The sequence below is a fragment of the Netta rufina genome (genome assembly GCF_964035555.1).
Source record: "Netta rufina genome assembly, chromosome: 3".
Classification (NCBI taxonomy): domain Eukaryota; kingdom Metazoa; phylum Chordata; class Aves; order Anseriformes; family Anatidae; genus Netta; species Netta rufina.
The window spans coordinates 19,788,478-19,808,041 of NC_140125.1; the positions used below are offsets into that span (position 1 = coordinate 19,788,478).

Sequence of the window (19,564 nt, forward strand, 5' to 3'; positions counted from 1 at the left end):
ACTCTACATGGCACAACCCTGGCAGACAGCAAATTATGAATAATGTGATTTATTCTGTAATCTTTGACTCTGTTCTAGATGCCAAAGCAGATATACACCTCTATTAATCCTCTTTAAAAACATTCAGACAACTTCACTCATGTGTTTAGAACTTACTCAGACCTTCTTCAAAGAAGTTAGCAGCAAATAAGCTTTGTAGGAATCTTTGCATCCATTCACTGCCTATGTGTTTTCTTCTCTGTAACTCATTCCATTATCTGCAAAAACTATCAAGAAATACACCACATAACTCATTTTCAGATTGGCCCATCAGAATCTTTAACCCAGTTTCAGGTGAAAAATTTAAACCATGTTTTGACAATCTCAGCAGCAAACTTCTTTGCAGGAGCTTTCATCAAAAAATAGTAGGTTTTAAGTGTACGTTCATGTCTAAGTACTGCTTCTATAAAGTACTTTAACAAAAACATTGCAAAAGTGTCTTTTTGATTGGAGCGTACAAACCACAACCAGTTATGTGGGCTAAGCTCTCCAACATCCTAGAGGGTGTTACTGAAAAAGAAAGGAGGTAGTCAACCAAGAAAGTGAATACCTACAAATCAAGAAACCAGATAATGGAGTGCAAAGGTTTAATAATAATTAAAAAAAAAAAAAACAACAAAAAAAAAAAAACAACAACAACAAAAAAAAACACCACTTATACTGACTGCACTGTCTAGTGAGGCACAAAAAGAGAAAAGGTTCCAAATTCAGTATTAATTCAAGTAAGAGAAGAATCTAAACAGCAACAAAGCTACAGTGCTAAGAAAAGGCTAAGTAATAAAGCTCAGTTGAGCTCCAGACTCTATGCAGCAACATACACATACGTAACTTGCTTTCATGTGGAGTAGACAGATTTTAACCTCTTAAAAAACAAACAAACACACACATAACCTTACATGTACGGTACTTCAGCCAAGGTAGTATCAACTGTGTTTCTTTCCTAAATCTACTATATGTATTTGGGCCACAGATGGAGGAGAAAAAGGAAAGGGGTAAGAAGATTTATCCAGATAGGCTGATTACTTTTTACTCAAATATAACCCGAATGTAATATTTAAAAATCAAGACTAAAACCAGGCATCATTTAATGTATTTTAATAGCAAACTTACAGGAACAGCACAGAAGACAGACAACATTAAAAACGTACTTGCATGTAGGACAACTCAGTTAGAAAAGTATAGTGAATGGATGGAATCTACTGTATGATAAAAATGCTACAAACACCATTTAGTTGTCATTGATAAGAAATTTACTTGTTTAAAAAAAATCCAAATGCTGGCATTGTCCAGAAAAATTTGACAGGTTTATTTATAATTTTTATAAAGCTGAATTGTTGAAACTTGTTCACTGAGACTTTTTTTTTTTGCCTGCATTTATGTTTTATGTCCCCTCATTTATATTAAAAATCCACACACAAATGAAAATGGAAAAAAACTTGCCAATACCAATTCTGTCCCCTATTTTTCCATTTGCAACCATATACTTAGGTACCTTTTAACCCCATGGAAAAAATATCTAACGTTCATTACTACCAATAACAGGAAGAATATTTTGCTTCAAGAATGACAAACCCATCGTGGTGAAGTTTACGCACGCTCTCCACGTATGCGGCGTGCTAGCTGGATATCTTTTGGCATGATTGTGACACGTTTGGCATGGATAGCACACAGGTTGGTATCTTCAAACAGGCCAACCAAGTAGGCTTCACTTGCCTCCTAGTATAGAACAAAAGAGTTAAGAACACTTTCACTCTCTGAATATAAGGGAGAAAAAAGAATTCCAAGTACAACATAAGATGGCATTACGTTTAGGCTTCTATTTTTATTAATACACACAGAAAGTTTTAGATCGTTAAAAAATAAAAGACCCCATTTTCTTACAAACCACCAAATACTATTCTATGTCAAAGCTGTGTACTACCACCATTTAGTGAGGGACATCCTCTGGAACACAACTGAATAAATATTGTGACAGCACTCTCACAGATAAGGGATCATCTTATCAAAAGGTGAGTTTGTTTAAGAACTTCTCTTTTTAAAGGCGGTGTTACACCATTTAAGTTACTTTTCTGTTCTTCCAAAGTAAGAGCTACTGAGCATCTAGTAAAATTGGGTGCTAAGGAAAAGAGCAGATATTCCTTCACAACGCACAGCTCCTTGATGTAGGATGCTGCAGCTACTGAAGAGGTTGCTTAATTCAAAAATCACAAACTAACAACAGAAACATACCAGGAATTATTAGGTACAAGGGTACAACACCTTTGATTCACAAACTTCTTGAATCACCAAAAGCAGAACAGCAGTCTGAGAATTACCATTAGACACTTTTCATGATCCTATGCCCTATTCCTCCCTAAGCATCACCAGTCTATTTGGGGCACAGATGTCACAGCCCCCAGCTACACAGAAGGCTCTCACATCTGTGAGAATCACACAGCCAGCACCTTGGAAGGGCAAAGGACAAGTCCTGTTGCTAGGAAAACTACAACCCTGATCACTGTGCTGTCCCCGTACTAAACCACTGCAGACAGGATCTGGGGTTAAGACAGGTGCCCAGCTGGACTGAGTTCTAGCTCACGTTAATTTGGCTGGTATTAAGCCTAGCACATAGTTTACCCATTTTGGGGTTGATTCAGAATTTTAACACCTAGCAGCCTCCTGAGAAGCATGTCACTATCAGATGCAGAACAGGACACAGCACACACTTCGGATAAAAAGACAGAAGCAATGGGGCTCACTTCCAGAAGGAAGGCTGAGGTCCACACTTCTAGAATACGTACAAAAGAACAGCTTGTGTGAGCCACTAAATCAACTTATTAGGTTACATAGAACTTTTAATTTGAAGAAAAAAATTTTACTACAGCAGATGCTAACTGTAGTATTAATTCATTTCATATGCCATAAGTTATCCTATCACAGCTTTGCTAATTCACTACATGAAAAGTTAAGACACTTCACTAAATACTAGCATGAACAACATGGTACTAGAAGAGTTAAAAGGTTGCTTTTTTTTTTCCTTGAAAATATGCAAGTACTAATATTACACAAACAGCTTCTCTAACAACTGCTTAACACAAAACCAGGAACATTCCAGCTAGCATTCTGAATTTGAATCTACTACTGACTAAATCTTAACATGCAGTTCCTGATTTAAAATCAAAAACCAAAACACCGATAAACCTCACAATTTAAGAACTAACATTCACTCTCAGCAATGAGATCAGAACACCAACTAAAAGCAAAAGCAGCAGCCATACAAATACAGTCACCTTTTGAAGCACAGCATGTGTGCAAGTTTACAGGACATCATGGCACACATCTTGGCCGAAGTGGAAGCCATGAATCAGAAAAATATAGCTGTGTTTGGATATAATATATTCTATAATTACAGATAGGTTTTGGAACAAGCTTTCAAATCAGGTGTATATTTCTCTCATGACAAAGAAATGCAGCATTTAATTCCATGATGTTCCTCCATAGCCTTGGAGGGCACCTTAGATGCTAAATATCTGCCATGAGATTAAACTTTTGGGCACCGTATTTAGGAAGTACAACTACACAGCTGGAGCCCATCAGTTGTCAGACGAGAGGAAGCAAAAGCATACAACTACTTTAACAAGGATATCAAGTTCTAAGTAGGTTACACTAGATTCTAAGCTACACTGCCAAGATTTTTGCTCAGAAGGAGCAATCAATACTTCACCCTCAATGTATTTTAAGTCAGTTATTTAACTAACATATAAGAAAATGTGTTTATTATCAAGTACTTGACACAAAACCACTTATTTCCTCAGCCACATTCAGGTGTGGCTCATCAAGCTGTTTTTCTTTATTTTTCAAATGAAGACCTCCATTTGGATAGACTAGAAAGTTCTACACAGTGACGCTTTCCTCTCTTCCAAAGGTAAGAACTCTAACAATGCTTGAGGACAGAAGAAACAGATTTATCTTACGTGTCTTATTAAATTAACTCTTCTGTCACCTGGAGAAGAGTTGGGGTAGCTGGTTACAAAATCACATTTGTAGCTGTTGTAACAAGCTGCTGACCTGTCACTGTGCTATTTTAGCTACGGTAACTGTAGGGCATCACCGCATCAACTGTGAGCAACGGATGCTTGTGAGGGTGCATCCCTCATGTCAAAGCCCCTCTGACAGCAGCTCTGCCCACCCATCCAGAGCAGCTAGGGCTAGCCATAGAAACATTCTGGCCAACGGGGCAGGGGGCAGAGCCCTCCTCTACCTTAGAACTCTGGCTTTTAGGGTGCAAGAGCCACTTTTTTACAGCATTTACAATAGCAATAGTTGTGTCCCTACAATAACAGCTTCTTTTGGAAAGCAGATAGATGCATGCTTTAGCAACTTCCTCAAGAACCAAATTGCCACCCGGGCAGGGTGCTTCTCCCAGCAGCACTTACCTGCAAAGCACCGATAGCAGCGCTCTGGAAGCGCAGATCTGTTTTGAAGTCCTGAGCAATTTCACGCACCAGACGCTGGAAGGGAAGTTTGCGGATCAAAAGTTCAGTAGACTTCTGATAGCGTCTGATTTCACGGAGAGCCACGGTACCTGGCCTTTTAAAATTAAATAATAATTTAAAGAAAAGAAAAAAAAGAATTAGTATTCAAAACATAATTCTACATCACCTTAACATATGGGTTCGTAATCTAACCTAAACTAAGCACACACATGTACTGTGTAGAAGCATCCCAGCATCTACAATAGGAAACCAGTTTCTCTTTCAATGGGTCCCTATTTCTTACCACTAATCTGTATGAAGTTCCAGTAGCGCCAGTAGGGATCCCTGCAGGACAAGTCCAGGCTGTAAAATGTCCTGACAGCAACCAAAAGGCTGTGTAATGCATGTCAGCTACCTTACACTGATGTGCGTTAGTGGTCTTGGTGCAGGCTGCCGTGAGTTACTTTGTTCAACAATACTGGAGGTACCCTCCTAGCAATTAGTCTGACAAGCAATACAATTCTAAGGATTATCTGGTTCCTCCTCCCTGCTGACATAAATTACCAGCAACATTCTCAGAAGTAACAGAATTTATATTTTGTACGGTATTATCAGTAAAAGCATCCAATCCATTTCCTGGCGTTAGAGCTACAAATTCTGATGGACAATATACTTACGCACAGAGCTCACCCAAAAAGTTGGTAACACAATTATTTCTGCAGGAATTTGGGACTTTCTAACTCTAGCCTTATAACCTGCCTCCTAGCCTGTCAATTCAGCCTCACGCCTCCCACAATAAACTTTCGGTTACGTTCACCATTCCCAACCTGCTCCTCCTCCAACAAACTTGGTGCCTTTCCCCAGGTAACATGCACACCTATCCCGGGACCATCCCCAAACTGCTGCACAACTCTCACTGCTCGGGGCTGAGGGCTTCGCTATCGGAGCGCAGTTGCAAAGATCCGCCTCTCCTCCTAACAAACTATTCCCTTTTTTTTCCTAAGAGTGGCTATTTCGGGGCCGAGCCGCCGCGCACCCGCGGGCGTTTCGCGCCCCCCCGTGGCCGGCCGTGCCCGCTGCACCTCCACGGAGAGGGGGGACAGCGCGGGGGGGGGGGACAGCGGCAGATCCCCCCCGCGACAATAAACTTGGCGTGGCACCACCCCGCAAAACCCCCGCACTGCTCCAAAACAAACGCCACGCACCCAGCACCGCCCAAACGGCGGCGGCAGCGCGCGGCGCGCGAACGGTTAAGCGGCTAAAAGCGCCGAAAAGCCACGCTAATTATTAAAAATCGTAACTAAGGGGAAGGGAAGGGGGGGGGGGGGGGGCGCGGGGCCGCCGGTGCGGGGCGCTGCGGTACCTGTAGCGGTGCGGCTTCTTCACCCCGCCGGTAGAGGGCGCGCTCTTGCGCGCCGCCTTGGTGGCCAGCTGCTTGCGGGGCGCCTTGCCGCCGGTGGACTTGCGGGCGGTCTGCTTGGTGCGGGCCATGCTCCTGCCGACGTCGCTGCCTTACACCTGCGGCGACAAAACCCCCCCCCGAGCCGCGTAACGACCGCTGGCCCCGTGAAGAAGGGAAGGGGGGGGGGGGCGTTAAACCGCCCCCCAACCGCCCCCCCCCCCCCCCCCCCCCCCCCATAACACCGCCCGCTGCGCCCACCGGGCTGCGGCCCCTCCAGCTGCAGGGCGCTGAGAGGCGGCCGCGGTTCCGCTGCCGGCCGGTGGAGTGCCGCAAACGCCGCCCCAGGGGGGCTTGCAAGCGGTGGGCAGCCCCCCCCCGCTCAAATCCCTCCCCCGGGGTGGCGGAGGAGGGGGCAGAGCCGTGGGGCAGCCCCGAGCAGCCAGACCCAAATTGTGCCCCCCCCCCCCCACTCCTCCCTGCGCTCCGCCGGCCGGCAGCGGGCGAGCAGCCACAGCCCGGTGGTTGCCGTGAGGGGAGGAAGGGAAGGGGCCGGGGGGAAGCGCAGGAGAGCGGCAAAGTTTTGGGGGGCTGCCCTGGAGCCTGCTGGTCCGTGGCAGCGCTGCCCCCCCCCCCCTCCACCCCGTAAGGCGCCTCGCTCCCAAGCGCCTCGCAGAGGCAAAGTCGGCTGCCGGCCCCAGAACAAGATGGAAACAATCGCGAAGCGCAGCCCCAGTCCTCCCCGGTGAAGAAGGAGGCAGAAAATAAAACGCGAAAAAAAAAAAAAAGGCGAAAAAAAATTGCGAGGAGCTGCAAAGCGTGCGGGTACCCGTGAAGGGAGGGGGGAGGGGGGGCAGCGGAAAAGTTTAAGGGAAAAAATCGCGTTGGGTTTGGGCCGTTCCTTCGGCCCGTTCCTTTCCGTTTTTATTGTTTTTTTTTATGCAATAGGCAAAAAAAAAAAAAATATGGTCGGTGACCAGAGAAAAGAGACAAGATGGTGAAGCTGAGCAACAACTGTGGGGAGCAGGGGAAGGCAGGCAGGCGGCGGAGTTACCCGGGGCTGCCCGGAGCCGCCTCGGCGCGGCCCCCAACGGGGGGAAACCGGCCCCGGGGGGCAGCCGGGTGGCCGGGGGGGGGGCCGGAGCGGGGCCGAGGGGGCCAGCGGGGGGCAAAGGGCCCGAGAAGCGGGGCCGGGGGGTGCCGGAGGAAGGGAGCCGCTCCGGCCGAGCGGGGGGAGGCGGGGGACAGGGGCTGCCGCCGCCCGCCGAGCCCCCAAAAGTTTGTGAGGGGGGACGGGGGGTGGAGGGGGTGGGGGGGGGGGGAGAGGGCGAGGGGCGCGGCGCGAGACTTACCCCGTCCGCTGGGCGAGCGCGGCTGCCGTGCGGGAGGGAGCGGGAGGAGGAGGAGGAGGAGGAGGAGGAGGGCGGGGAGGGGGCGGGCGCGGGGCGGAGCCGGAGCTGCGGCGGCTGCTGCTGGCGGCGGCGGCGGCCGCGAGCACAATTGGAAGATGGCCGCCTGGCGAGGGGAGGGCCCCGCTAAGCCCCGCCCCCTCCCCGCCCTCCAGCCAATGGCGCACAATGGAGGGAAGGCGCCGCTCCGCCCCCTGGCCCCGCCCCCTCGCTGCCTGCCCGCCTCCCTCCCTCCCTGCCTGCCCGGGCGCCGTGTGTACAAACACAAAGGCACGCCGCGAGACGCGCCGCGCGGGGCGGGGGCGCGCGGCGGGTAACGGCCGCACAGGGGGTAACGGCCACCACAGGGTAACGGCCGCCCAGCCGCCCGTCAGCCGCCCGCTGCGAAGCCAGGCTCGGGAGGGCAGGGGCAGCTCGATGCCCTGTGGGTTCCCTCCGGCTGCGGCAGTCTCAGGAGGAAACGCGGCTGAATTTAGCAGGCGCTTCCAGCACGCCCTGCTGCTCAGTTACGCCGGGTGCCGTGCCACGAGGGAAAGTCACTTTGTTTTCTGCTGACATCGATAATTAGGCTTAGATACAGAAGTCGGATTTGATTCGCAAAGTCTTTATTACAACCAATAAACACAGCACGGTGCAGCTGTGCGCAGGCACCCAACCCGCCTCCAGCAGCAGGAACAGCCGAGCCATGGCAGCAGAGCGATTTGCCTGGGGTAACCCAGCCTGCTGAGGAGCAGAGCGTTGCCAGCAGCACAGCGCCCTGCTCCAGCACGCTGTGGTCCTCACATACACACGGTGTATGCGGTCACAGCACACTGGCCCTCACGTACGCACGGCGAGCTGCCCTACGCAGGCTGCTGCACGCATACCATGCCCTCTGACCCTGCCGAGCTCATCAAAGGTGTCTGCTTGGGGGAAGCTACCAGGGGATTTTAGTCCAGAAGTGGATTAACCGACCTGTTGGCACTATTCTGTGAGAGAACAGCACCTTAACGGGCAGCCAGAGCGAGACCCTGGAGCTGCACGGCGGCACGCTGCAAACTTTAAGCGGCAGGCAGCAGGACGGGCGCAGCCCGCAGGCAGGACAGGGCGCAGCTGGGAGCGCCACAGCAGCGCTGCGCTGCCCCCCCCCCGCCCCTCCCCGGCGCCGCGATTGGCGGCAGCGCGCAGGGAGCCCGTGACGCGTGGGGCGGGGCCCGAGGGCTGTGGCGTTTGCGAGGCGGGCGTCGCGCTCAGGGCTCCTGTGGCAGTCGCACGCAGCACAACGGCTCTTGGTGCTCCTCTGCCCTTCGCCACCAAGAGATCTAAGCTAGGAGGATTCCGCTGGTTTAGCTGACAATAGCGCGCCGAGGGCAGCGATGGTACCTCACCCACAGCCAGAGTGCCCTCTGCTAGCGCGTCCCTGTTGGTAGAGGAAATGAGGTTAGGGTGGAGAGCGGCTGGAGCCAAAGAAAGCTGAAGTGACACTGGACAGAAAAGGGGAACCTTCAGATGAGGAGCTGTCAGATGTTTCTAACACCTTTCACAGCCCCTATCTAGCTCCGAGAGGCAGGCTTTCACAGCCCGTACATGTTTTGGCTTTATATCCAAGTAGCATACGTTTTCCAAAATACTATCTTTCACCTTCACCTTGCTGGGAGACTCTTATCTTGCTGAGGACAGTCTAGACAGAGAAAGGAGTGCATTTTTCATACCACGTTGGATTAGTTGCAACTCATTGTATCAAGCTGAAAATACTGCTTCAAAATTGTTACTGACAATAAATAAATAAATATATAACTTGCTTTGGAGCAAAAGCTGCCTCAGCTTTTGGACTCAGCTTTTTTGCCTCAGCTTTTGGACACAAAGCTTGAGTCCTTCAGACAGCCCCTAGTCAGCTCCGAATACCAGAATAAGGCATTGGGCCTGGTTAGCATGAGAGCTAACAAACCATCATCCCCACTAACATCACAGACTGCAGCAGCTGCCCTCCTTTGCAACAGCACAGACTACAAACCCCAGAACAAAACAAAGCAGAGATGAAGTGTGCCTTTTTTAAGGCACTAGGACAAAGGAGAATGTGCAAGTCCAGAGTATAATTGTTCTTAAGCAACACTGCAGGCATCTTTCAGAACCACCTGAAAAAGATTTTCCACTATAAGAGACATTCGGTTTGTTGTATCACCAAACTAATTCCAAACAGTCTCCGATCAAAGAGTTTTCTTTCCTATCCCCACAAAAAGCACAAAGTAAAAATCCAAACTACTTAGCCTAGTCCCCACTCAACGAATAAAGAAAGGTCTCCTCCTGTTACCCAGGGGAAGTTAGGGTTGCTATTAATTTTTATGTGAAAAGTTACTCAGACACTCCAGTGAGGGAAGGAGTATAAAATACCAGCTTTATTTATACACAACAGACACGTGCCTGCCTCAGACTTCTACACCTCTCTTCCAGGATCCAGTTCCCTCCTTCAAACCTCATCTGCACTCAGGTTCTGCATACTTGCTCCCTGTCTCAGCTCCCAGGCTGCTGGACATTTTATGATTTCACATTCTCTAAACAACCTCCTTGTTTCCATGTATTTCTTCAGGCAGTGTATTTTTCCTCTTCTTTTTCCTCGTCCCTATCTCTGTCTTTCATGCCCTCACTTTTCACACCAGACCATTCCCCCAGTTTTTCAGCCAGTTCTCCCAGTCCCTTACCTGGTATCTTTCCTTCTGCAGCTCCCAGCCTCGATAGCCTTTCCTAGGCAATTCCAATCTCTTGTCCAGTATTCCTTCATCCCCGCTCCAGCTCTGGCTAGCCTGCTGGCTAGTTTCTAGCTGTGGTTGTAGTTAAAATTTCGCCTAGAAATTAAAGTAAAATCTAAGTACAATATGCTAGGAAGTTTTTAAACTATCTCCCTCTTAAAGTGTATTTTCACAGGGTGAAAACATTTGTAACCCTAGCTTTGTGTTAACAGTACACACCAAAATGTATTTAAATGTTGTCCTAAATAATCATCTGCACATTTTCTAGTGTTTTTACTAGGAATTTACTAAGGGCAGCAAGCACTGGCACTTACAATGGAAAGTACGAGTCATTTAAAACCTCAAAATGATTTACAATAATTCTGTGTAAATAATTTTTGTTTATTAATTGTTTTGAAATTATTTATGTCATGAGCTTGTAAAACCACAGAAAGTATACATAACATTGTAATAGAGTCCATTGTAATACACAGCTCTTTGGCATGCTGGATCAGCTATTATATCATACAATGCACAACCATTTGTATTATTTATACTCTGTCAATAAAGAGAAAAAAAGCACACAGGCCCAAACTAGTAACTGGATCTGTAGAAATGTGCACCTACCAGAAATACAGACAAAAAGTTGTATAACAGTAGTACACATCACTTTTTTCACCTGTTTTCATTGGGTCTTTCAATCATGTATTTTGCTTTTTCCAGTTTTCTAAAATATTTCACATATATTGACGTTATGGCCCTGCTATTTAAAGAAAGGTCTTAAACACGTATACGTCTGAGTCCCTACTTAAGCTCCATTGACTTCAGTGGTAGATAGACACACTGATGTACCTTCCTGAAGATTGATCCCAAGGAAAGTCCCACTGTATAAATAACAAATGATGAGTACCTGTGCCACAGGTACAGGAGTCTTGGAATTCCTGGGTGCTTTATTTTAAAAGAGCCTTTATAACTTAAAAGAAACTTTAGCTTAATAGAAAAGCGTTTTTTGTTTTTTTTTTTTTTAAACATACTTTAAAATACATTAAAATAATCTATAATGTGCTATTTTATTTTTAAAATACTTTAAAATGGAAGAATAGCAGCCCTGTCAAAGGCAATTCTTTTCACACTTCAAGCATCACATCTGCACAGAAGATTCAGAACAATCTATTCTGGAGAAAAACTGTATTTTTCTACCATCTCGTAACCCAAGAACTGTAAATCTGATTTTATTATTATTTTTTATTATTATTCCAGCCTTTTTTACACCTCTAATTTACACCATTTCACTGAGACTGAGAATTAAAAACTTCTTCCAAAAGGAATTTCAAGGACACAGTTCTAAGGAGTGAAAATAAAGTAAATAAAATAAAGTTCATGACTCATGGGTTTTGCTTTTTGGATTACCGCAAATTTTTAGGAGGCTTGATGAGTTTGATTCAACCTCCACTTTTGTGGTTCCTCTCCAGCAGAGACTTATCTAGGGCCTAATTTCTCTGAGTACATGCTTGCTTTTCTATATGGTTTCCTGTCTGTTAATTCCCCGTGTATCATCAAGGATTCTTTTATTATAATCTCATTTATATTGCCTATTATAACATGCATACGCCGCTGGAACTCATCTCTCATCAGTAGTGAGGTACTACAGAATATGAACGAGTAAATAACATTACATTAAAAAGTACTAATTCTTTCTTTTCCATGGTCAATTGAGTTTCCTCTGGAGGAAAGTGTGGTATGCAGAAAACCTGTAAAAGCAGCCTATAATGACATCCCAAAGTTACATTCCAGTTCCCATCTTGGTTTCTTACTTGTTTTATTTCTTACAGCTTTTAAAATATGCTTAATACTTTAATATCTATAAAAATTCAAGTCTGTTACCTTTTAAAGACTGAAAGTTAAAATATATATTTAATTGTTCTTCTCTATGCATCAGGCAGAGCTCCAGGTACCTAAAGGTTCATTGTAGCTGTAACCACTGCCTCCATTTTTACTTATCAGCTCTGCAAGGGCCTGTATATGACAGTTCATTATCTTAAGGTGGAAACAGGACTTTGAATGTTACACACACACACAAAAACAGTATTCCTATTTTATTAACAATATAAAAACCCAATGCAGAAACCAAGGTAGCTTTTTTAAACAGCTACATTCTATTTTATATAACGCTTTCACTATGTTTAACTTGCAAGCTTAATATCGGATAATTATATTCTCTTTTGTTACAATATATGGTACGAAAAAGGGCTACAATAAAGGTAGCACACGTTTACACAGTCAGGGACCTCCTCTTGTCAAGAGGGTTTCCCCTTCTTAATGGTTTTGCTGAGCTTATACCCTTTTTCTTCCTTTTCTCAGCATACCATTATGCTATTTTTCTAACGCTTAACCAGGTCCTGTCCGTTCGGAGTGCACTGAAGGGTTAACTGAAACAGAAACAGAGTCCTAGCACCAGATAGGGAATAGCGTTCAACAGATAATTGGGAGGTTGTTGTACTCAAAGGCTGGAAATTACGTGATAGGGCATAGTATCTGTGATTTTTAGATAAAACCCGATCAAATGTCATAATGCATTTCGGAAATATGTTGCGAACTATTATTACAAATCTATGTCCAAGGCCTTGAATGAAAGGGCTAGCGGACAAATAAAAAGGAAGGAGAGCTTATCCTCTGTAAAGGTAATAGAAGATTTTGAAATTGACTGTACCTGGCTGAGTTAGTGCACGTTGATAGACACATTTCAGGTGGGCTTTTGCAAGATTTTCTGCAGTACGGAGAAGAGCAATTGTTCCGGGGAACATTTCTTTCTAAAGTTACAGTAGCACAATATTATTAAACTCATTTTAGCTCTCCTGGTTCCTCACACATGACTAAATTATTATAACAACCTTTTCCGTCTTTTAGAAGCCTTGTATTGTAACGTGGAAGGACCTGCCTGGATTTCTGGTGGGCTTCATCCTAACGGAGACTACTGTAAGATCTTTATTTCCTAGTTTGTTTGTGTTGATGGATTCATTAAAGCTGCTAAGGAGAAACAACCAGCACAAACTCCGATTGGTTCCCAAATAAGGTGCCTACTACTCTAATGATTTATTTTGAGATCCTGTTGTAGTACAGTTTCAGCAAGCTGATTTGCTCTAAGACATACACACTGGCAAATAAACCCCTGCAGGCTTGCATTAGGGAGTGAGGGGAAAAAAAAGGCTCACTGTTTTCCACCACCCATTAGGCTCACATTGGCCTCATTTTGCAGCACTGTTCTTGTAAAGGATGTCTTTTTTTTTTCCTGCACTGATGCGGTATCTAGCCCATGCTGACACTGCCTTTAAAAGCTCTTTCTGTGAGCTACTATACTTGACAGAACTAAAAGAGTAACATTATTTATTTAATTTCTTTGCTCAGTGGGGTAATCTCATGAGATATGAATCTCTTCTTCATAAGGGCCCTGGGGACAGCAGTCAGAGCAAAACTCAGGCATGGTTTAGTATAACGCAAACAGCACAGAGTGCAGTACTTGGGCTCCAACAGCAAGCAGCCAAACAAAACATCAGGTATGATACCCAATATCCTAATTTTTTGCAGTAATATTCTATGGACAGGTTACTTTCGAAATAGATCTGTTTCTTCTAAGTGGAAACACATGAGCCAAAGATTGTCTTGAGATGGCATCGGTGCTTCACAAGCCTAGCTTGGGAGTTAGCTGAGGAAGGTGCTCAGAAATGAAATTATTATTCTGAGGGCTGACCGTAACACAGTTGCGAGGTGTTCTGCCATACCCCATCTTTCTTAACAAGGACTCCCAAACATGAAAACCTACTTTAAGGAAAACCGGTCTCCCAAGTGACATCAGAAAAGGGAAAGAAAAGATGGAGTGGCAGATAGCGTATTTTAAGACGTCAGGAAAGAACATTAATTATGTTCTTTTCAGTCTGAGATGACAACAGTTTGTTTTTTAAAAAGAAATTAAAGCTGTCTTTTTCCCAACATTCTTAGTAAGTCACATTTTGTAGACTACACTGTACTGTGCCACATTTTGAAATTATTTTGGTCATATCTCCTCTTCCTCTTTGCAAATTTGCATTTTATGAGGCATCTCAATGCGAAAACCACAGTTGCTGTTATTAGTGCTTAATATTAGTGCTGTCCAGTAAAGTTTCCTAATGCCCAGAAACTTACCCAACACAATTCACATCCAGCCCCTCTACAGAATAATAAACATGTCCTTACTACACATGGTTGGGTACCTACAATCCCAGCTGAGAATAAAAGGATTTGCAGGTATTAAGCACTTAACCTAGCCTAGTATGCCTTTGTCTGCATTTCCAAACTGGGGCACCACAATTAAAAGCCATTCAAAAAAAATATATGCTTTAGATATGTCCACATACCTGCCTTAATGCCCTGAAGAAGCATGTGTTAGAGCAAGAAATAGAAGCTCCTGAACACACTGACCACCTTCACGGGGCCCAGTCGCTTTAAAGCAGTCCAGTGGTCCTTGGTGTATAAGAAGAATTTCTCAGGCAGCACCAATTCTTCCCACATGACTTGTATATCTTAATGAGTTGCTGATAAGCCCCAAATCCCTGCAGACAGGTGATGATAACATCAAGATCTCATCTTTCAGTTCTGAATTTTAAAGGAAACGTCAGGCAGCTGTGCTGGCGGAGACGAGTTTGGTTCCTTAACAGTTCAAAAGCCACCCAAACAAACAAACAAGCAGCACAAGGCAAATGTGAGTGAACACATTCATCATGTGCTAACACTGTGTGTTCCTGGCAAACCTTATGTTCTGCGAGGACTGACTACAATTTGTGTATGCTAAGTCCTGGCACCACTACTTAAAGCATTTGAGTGATGTTAAAATACCAACCTCATTCCAGGCCACTAACACGGAGAACATCAGCTGGTTTAACGTGGAGTGCTGAGGATGGATCTCAAGACAGAGGCAGAGAAGCACCACTTGGAGCCTCAACAACAAAGAACTGTAGGAAAGGTCACCAGCCTCTGGGCAAGAAGGTTTTCAAGCACAGCTCCCATGCTGGCACTGTGTCCTGCATCCAACAGAGAGGACACACAGAGACTAAATCCCCTCTGTGAAGGAATAATTTGTCCAATACTACTTAAATTGACATTATACATGCCATAACATTGTGAAGGTACACCCTTCAGCCTAGCCCTGACCCACAGTGGACAGCTAGCATTCCTGGGAGCTGCTGTCATTTCCCACCTGCAAAAAAATAAGCAGTACCCTTCTCCCTTGGTTCACTGAAGAATAAGCTAGCTCTCCAGCAGTACCAAATTTTGGTATGTGGCTAAGAGGAAGATCAGCCACCCCATGTCTGCAATATTTAAGATTATTGGTTATGAGACCCACAACATCACTTTGTAAAGAGCCTTTGCAGGTAGAGGGCTGCCTGCACAAACCCTGCAGTGAACACACATCAGGGCCATGCCTCTTTCTGCAGACCAGAGACATGGCTCTAGTGGCAGGACAGCTTCTGATAAACCATTCCTGATACTTCCTGGTACAAAAGAACAACGAGGGTGGGGTGGGGAAGTATGATGATGACAAAAACAAACAAACAAAACAGAAACAAACAAACAAACAAAACAGAAACAAACAAACAAACCAGCAAATATCATCCACAAGGCTTTCTGACTGTGACTTCTACACACTAGCACAACTTTTTCACAGCACTTCTTTGATAACCAAGCTGTCTGACATGCTCTGGTACTGACAACACTCCTAGGCCAGAGCCCAAGCCAGGCAGGAACACAAAGGACTGAACGCACAGCTGTAACATTGCCATGTCGCTAATGTTCAAGTATAACCATGTGGGGACACGATTTTTCCAGGCCTCACATAAATATGACTTAAAAATCCTCAAGGGGCATACTCTGCTGTATTACAAATTCCTCATAAATGACGTAATTACCTCTGTTTTGAAAAGGATTAGATGAAATACCGGAGAATAGTCCAGAATTCACTGATGACAGTTTAATTTCGTATGTATGGGTGCGAAAAGATGTTGTATAAACAAAATGGCAAACCATTCAAATATCGAGCAAACAAAAAGGTTCTCATAGCTGTAGAGTTATAAAATCACTGTTCTCCAAACTCGAATTTATCATATAAAAAACAGAGACAAATGAGCATTTTGTCCCCTACATTGTACTACTGCATCCATTATTATTCACTTGCAAGTCCTCTTTAAGCCAGCAGAACGTTCTCTAAACAGGAAGATAAATATTACTGTTACAAGAACCTTGTCTGAACGTGGCTGGTCAGTAATGGCCTGGGCAAAAGGAAGCCGTGTCGAACTCAGCATCCCAAGAATGAAGCCTCTCTGCACTGCAGACTGGATCCGTAAATTACGGTGTTTCTCCCTGAAGCCAGTGGAGCTTCGACAGTTTGCAGTAGCTGAGGCTCTGACTTGACATCATATCAAGGAGCAAACAAATCAACAATGTGATCTGCTTTAAACAGGATTTATGAACACCCACAGTGTGCCATGCCTAGCACCAAACTGCTAACCGTTTGTTATCTCTACTGAACATAACTTGAAAAGAGGGTATGCTTGTTTGAGGCACTCTAAATTTTTGTCTGTTTAAAAACAGATTTTTTCTTCCCTTTTATGCATTCATTTCCTTTGTAGAATATTCCCAGGTAAACCAAAAGCAACCAGATGAGGGTTAGGTATTATAATCTGGCAGCTCCTCCCAACTAGTGGAAATACAACTTCAGTTTTAGCAAGGAACATTTTCAAATTAGCTTTCATCTCAGATGAAAGACATAGAAGGAACCTAATCTCTATCTCTTTTTTTTTTTTTTTTTCCCCTCTCATTCAGCTGATCATTTCAAGAAAAGTGCACTTTCTTTTGCTCTAGGAGCTTCATATTATTGCAAACAGCGTCACAACTGGATGAAAAGCTCACACTGCAAGGGCATGTGAAAGGCAATCTGTAGCGTTTCTTAAAAACTTTAAGGCATAGAGGTCTGGAGCATTAAGAGATATATCGTGTGCATGGTACTGATCTCATCTTGTATGTTCACTCTTAGCTTTGGACTTTTGAAAAAACTGCCAAACATTTAGATGCCAATTAAGAAACTAGAATCCAGATCTTACACAGAGAGTAAGTAATTCAGTGCAGTTAACTATAATTAAAAGCAGTTAGCTTTATTATGGGGAGAGCAAAAGTAAAGAGGCAGAGACCTACTTTTGGTATTGCTTTCCTATAAAATATACTGTACATTACAACTAACCCATTCATCATTCTCCAGCTGCATTCAGTTAAAATTAATCAGGACAGACCACATCTAAGCACTGAGGCTAGCAAATAAGAGTAAACACAAGGATACAGAAATCCTAGACTCTGATTAGCAGAGAAGTATCAATTTCTGCAATATTACCTGGGTGTCTAATTAGCCAATTCACCTCAAACCATTGCTGCCAAACTTAAAATTACTAACAACACCACAAACAATGCTGACTGTGCTGGTGATACTCATGGCCAGACAAAACCAGACCTCATTTCCTCAGGTTCACTACCTACATATGCAGAGCCGTGCATATTTCTTCCCTGAAAGAACCCAGTTTAGACATCCTTGCATAGGATGGAGACAAAGATAAGATACATAGCAAAGGGAGTACTGCGATATGATTTTTAAATCTTGATTATGTCTAAGTATCTCCATCATTACCAACTGTGATCTATAAGAATAAAATATAGTTACTCACCACAGACTTGTTAGGAAATTGATAACTAGGCATTCACAACAGAAGCTGTTGTACTAATAAGGGGTAATATAAGTCATGCAATATCTGTATTTCTCCCCCAGCTGCTACCAACCCAGCATCAGGTATCATAACACGCTGTCTCGAGCCATTGTGCTGATGACAAAAAAACTGAAGCAGATGATTATTGACATTTGGCAGGAAGCTGCACTTGCAAATATCAACTTAGATTAATTATGGTTAATTACATTTTTGTCAAACAGTATGATGTCAGTATCTGAAGTAAAATATGTTCTCTCATGTCATACAGCATCTTATTTATTGTCATGAGAACGTGCACACAGAGGTTACTCTTCATGCTATCTTGATCCCCCGTGAAAAAATAATGTGTGTAACATGTTTAAGGTTTGCAAATACATTATCTGCAACTTACACTTTGTGATACCATTAAAATATAAGAGAAAATATATCCAGATGAGCCAGTCTCCACATGTACTACAGCATATGATGGACTGTCTAGCAGATGGAAAATTCATTCTTAACAGATTTCAAATTCTTGAAGTGACTTCAGATTCACTTTTGTTAATATCTCCGCACACTTACAATACTGTAAAAGGAATATACACATCCACTTCATATTTTAACTGATACCTTTTAGCCCTTCTCCTTCCTCTGTATAGGAACACTTCTAAAAGTGGGAAACATTGAATTCTTACCAGAATAACTTTTAACCCAACCTTTGTTAATCTGGGTACCTCAGCGAACAACTACTTCTATGTTCTTCCCTCTTTTTTTTTGTGCACATTAGAAGTCAAGGGCCAATGAGTATCGTACACCTTCTCTCAGCGCAGAGTCTTGCATAATGCAATCCTGGACTTGACTGAGGCCATTATTAGCTCCTGTAAAGTGCTGCTACTACTATTAAAATGGAATATACTGGGACAAGTAGTAAGGATGAATGAATGAGTGAATAGCATTTTGATGGTTATACATCTGATGGTTCTAGATACTAAATATTTAAAAAAACTCTACTCCATGTTAAATGTAGTAACAGATTTTAAGCAGAAAATAGTCTAGCACACTATATGTTGTAGGCCATAGAACTACACTCAATAACTCAGGCATCACATGCACAGTACCCAGAATAAAATAAGAAAAGGATGGGTGCTCTCATCTCTGAAAATTATGTCAAAAGAGTAGGAAATTTTATATTTGAGCAATTGTCCTTACACTGAATTGAGAAAGCAGTGTAACCAGTTTGCCTGAGTTTCACTATTTAAAAGTTGGACTACTTACTTATGCTATAACAATAGTGTCAAGTTAATTAATTATGTCTGTAAAATCTCTTCTAAATGAAAGACGTTAGGCATGATTTATTATCTCTACAGCACCACTGCAGAACAACAGACTGATTGTTGTTTTATCAAGGGGATAAGATTTCTAATAAAATACATTTAAAAGTGGAAATTACAGTAACAGCCTTTTTGACTTATTTAGACCTGTTTTGTGGGGAGCAAGGCAACATGCTTTTGATGAGTTCTAGGTATAGAAGTATAATGAAGAACAAGAGATACAGGAACACTCACACAGCTTTCCTGGGGACAGTAATGTTGCACTAGCTAAATGGTATTGCATAGATGATGCAAATAGGGACTAAATACCTAGCACTGCTGCCAGACCAAGCTGAAAGAAAACTACTCTTCTATCCAACAGATGTCACTTCCAGCCTGATTTGTTGCAGGGATCTGTGCCAGTCACCTACCTATAGCCACCCAGAACTACAGACAGTACAACATTAACAGCCCCAAATTACCCATGA

At 43.9% G+C, this 19,564-nt stretch overlaps 1 protein-coding gene across 1 annotated transcript; it reads right to left on the bottom strand.

Moving 5' to 3' along the window:
- Positions 1-1,117: 1,117 nt before the first annotated feature.
- Positions 1,118-7,371, bottom strand: H3-3A (H3.3 histone A). The gene is made up of 4 exons (XM_084284763.1): positions 7,245-7,371; positions 5,857-6,011; positions 4,455-4,608; positions 1,118-1,755 (listed from the first exon to the last, which is right to left on the bottom strand). The coding sequence occupies exons 2-4, from the start codon at positions 5,982-5,984 to the stop codon at positions 1,627-1,629; spliced, it is 411 nt and encodes a 136-aa protein (XP_084140889.1). The 5' UTR covers positions 5,985-6,011; positions 7,245-7,371; the 3' UTR covers positions 1,118-1,626.
- Positions 7,372-19,564: the final 12,193 nt, after the last annotated feature.

Bases quoted from the DNA above. Each gene is read 5' to 3' on its own strand.
- H3-3A (XM_084284763.1), bottom strand. From the start codon at position 5,984: ATGGCCCGCACCAAGCAGACCGCCCGCAAGTCCACCGGCGGCAAGGCG. The intron at 4,609-5,856 runs GTACCGCAGCGC...TAATTTTAAAAG, and splicing joins AAGAAGCCGCACCGCTACAG to GCCAGGTACCGTGGCTCTCC. The intron at 1,756-4,454 runs GTAAGTGCTGCT...GTTCTATACTAG, and splicing joins CTGCTATCGGTGCTTTGCAG to GAGGCAAGTGAAGCCTACTT.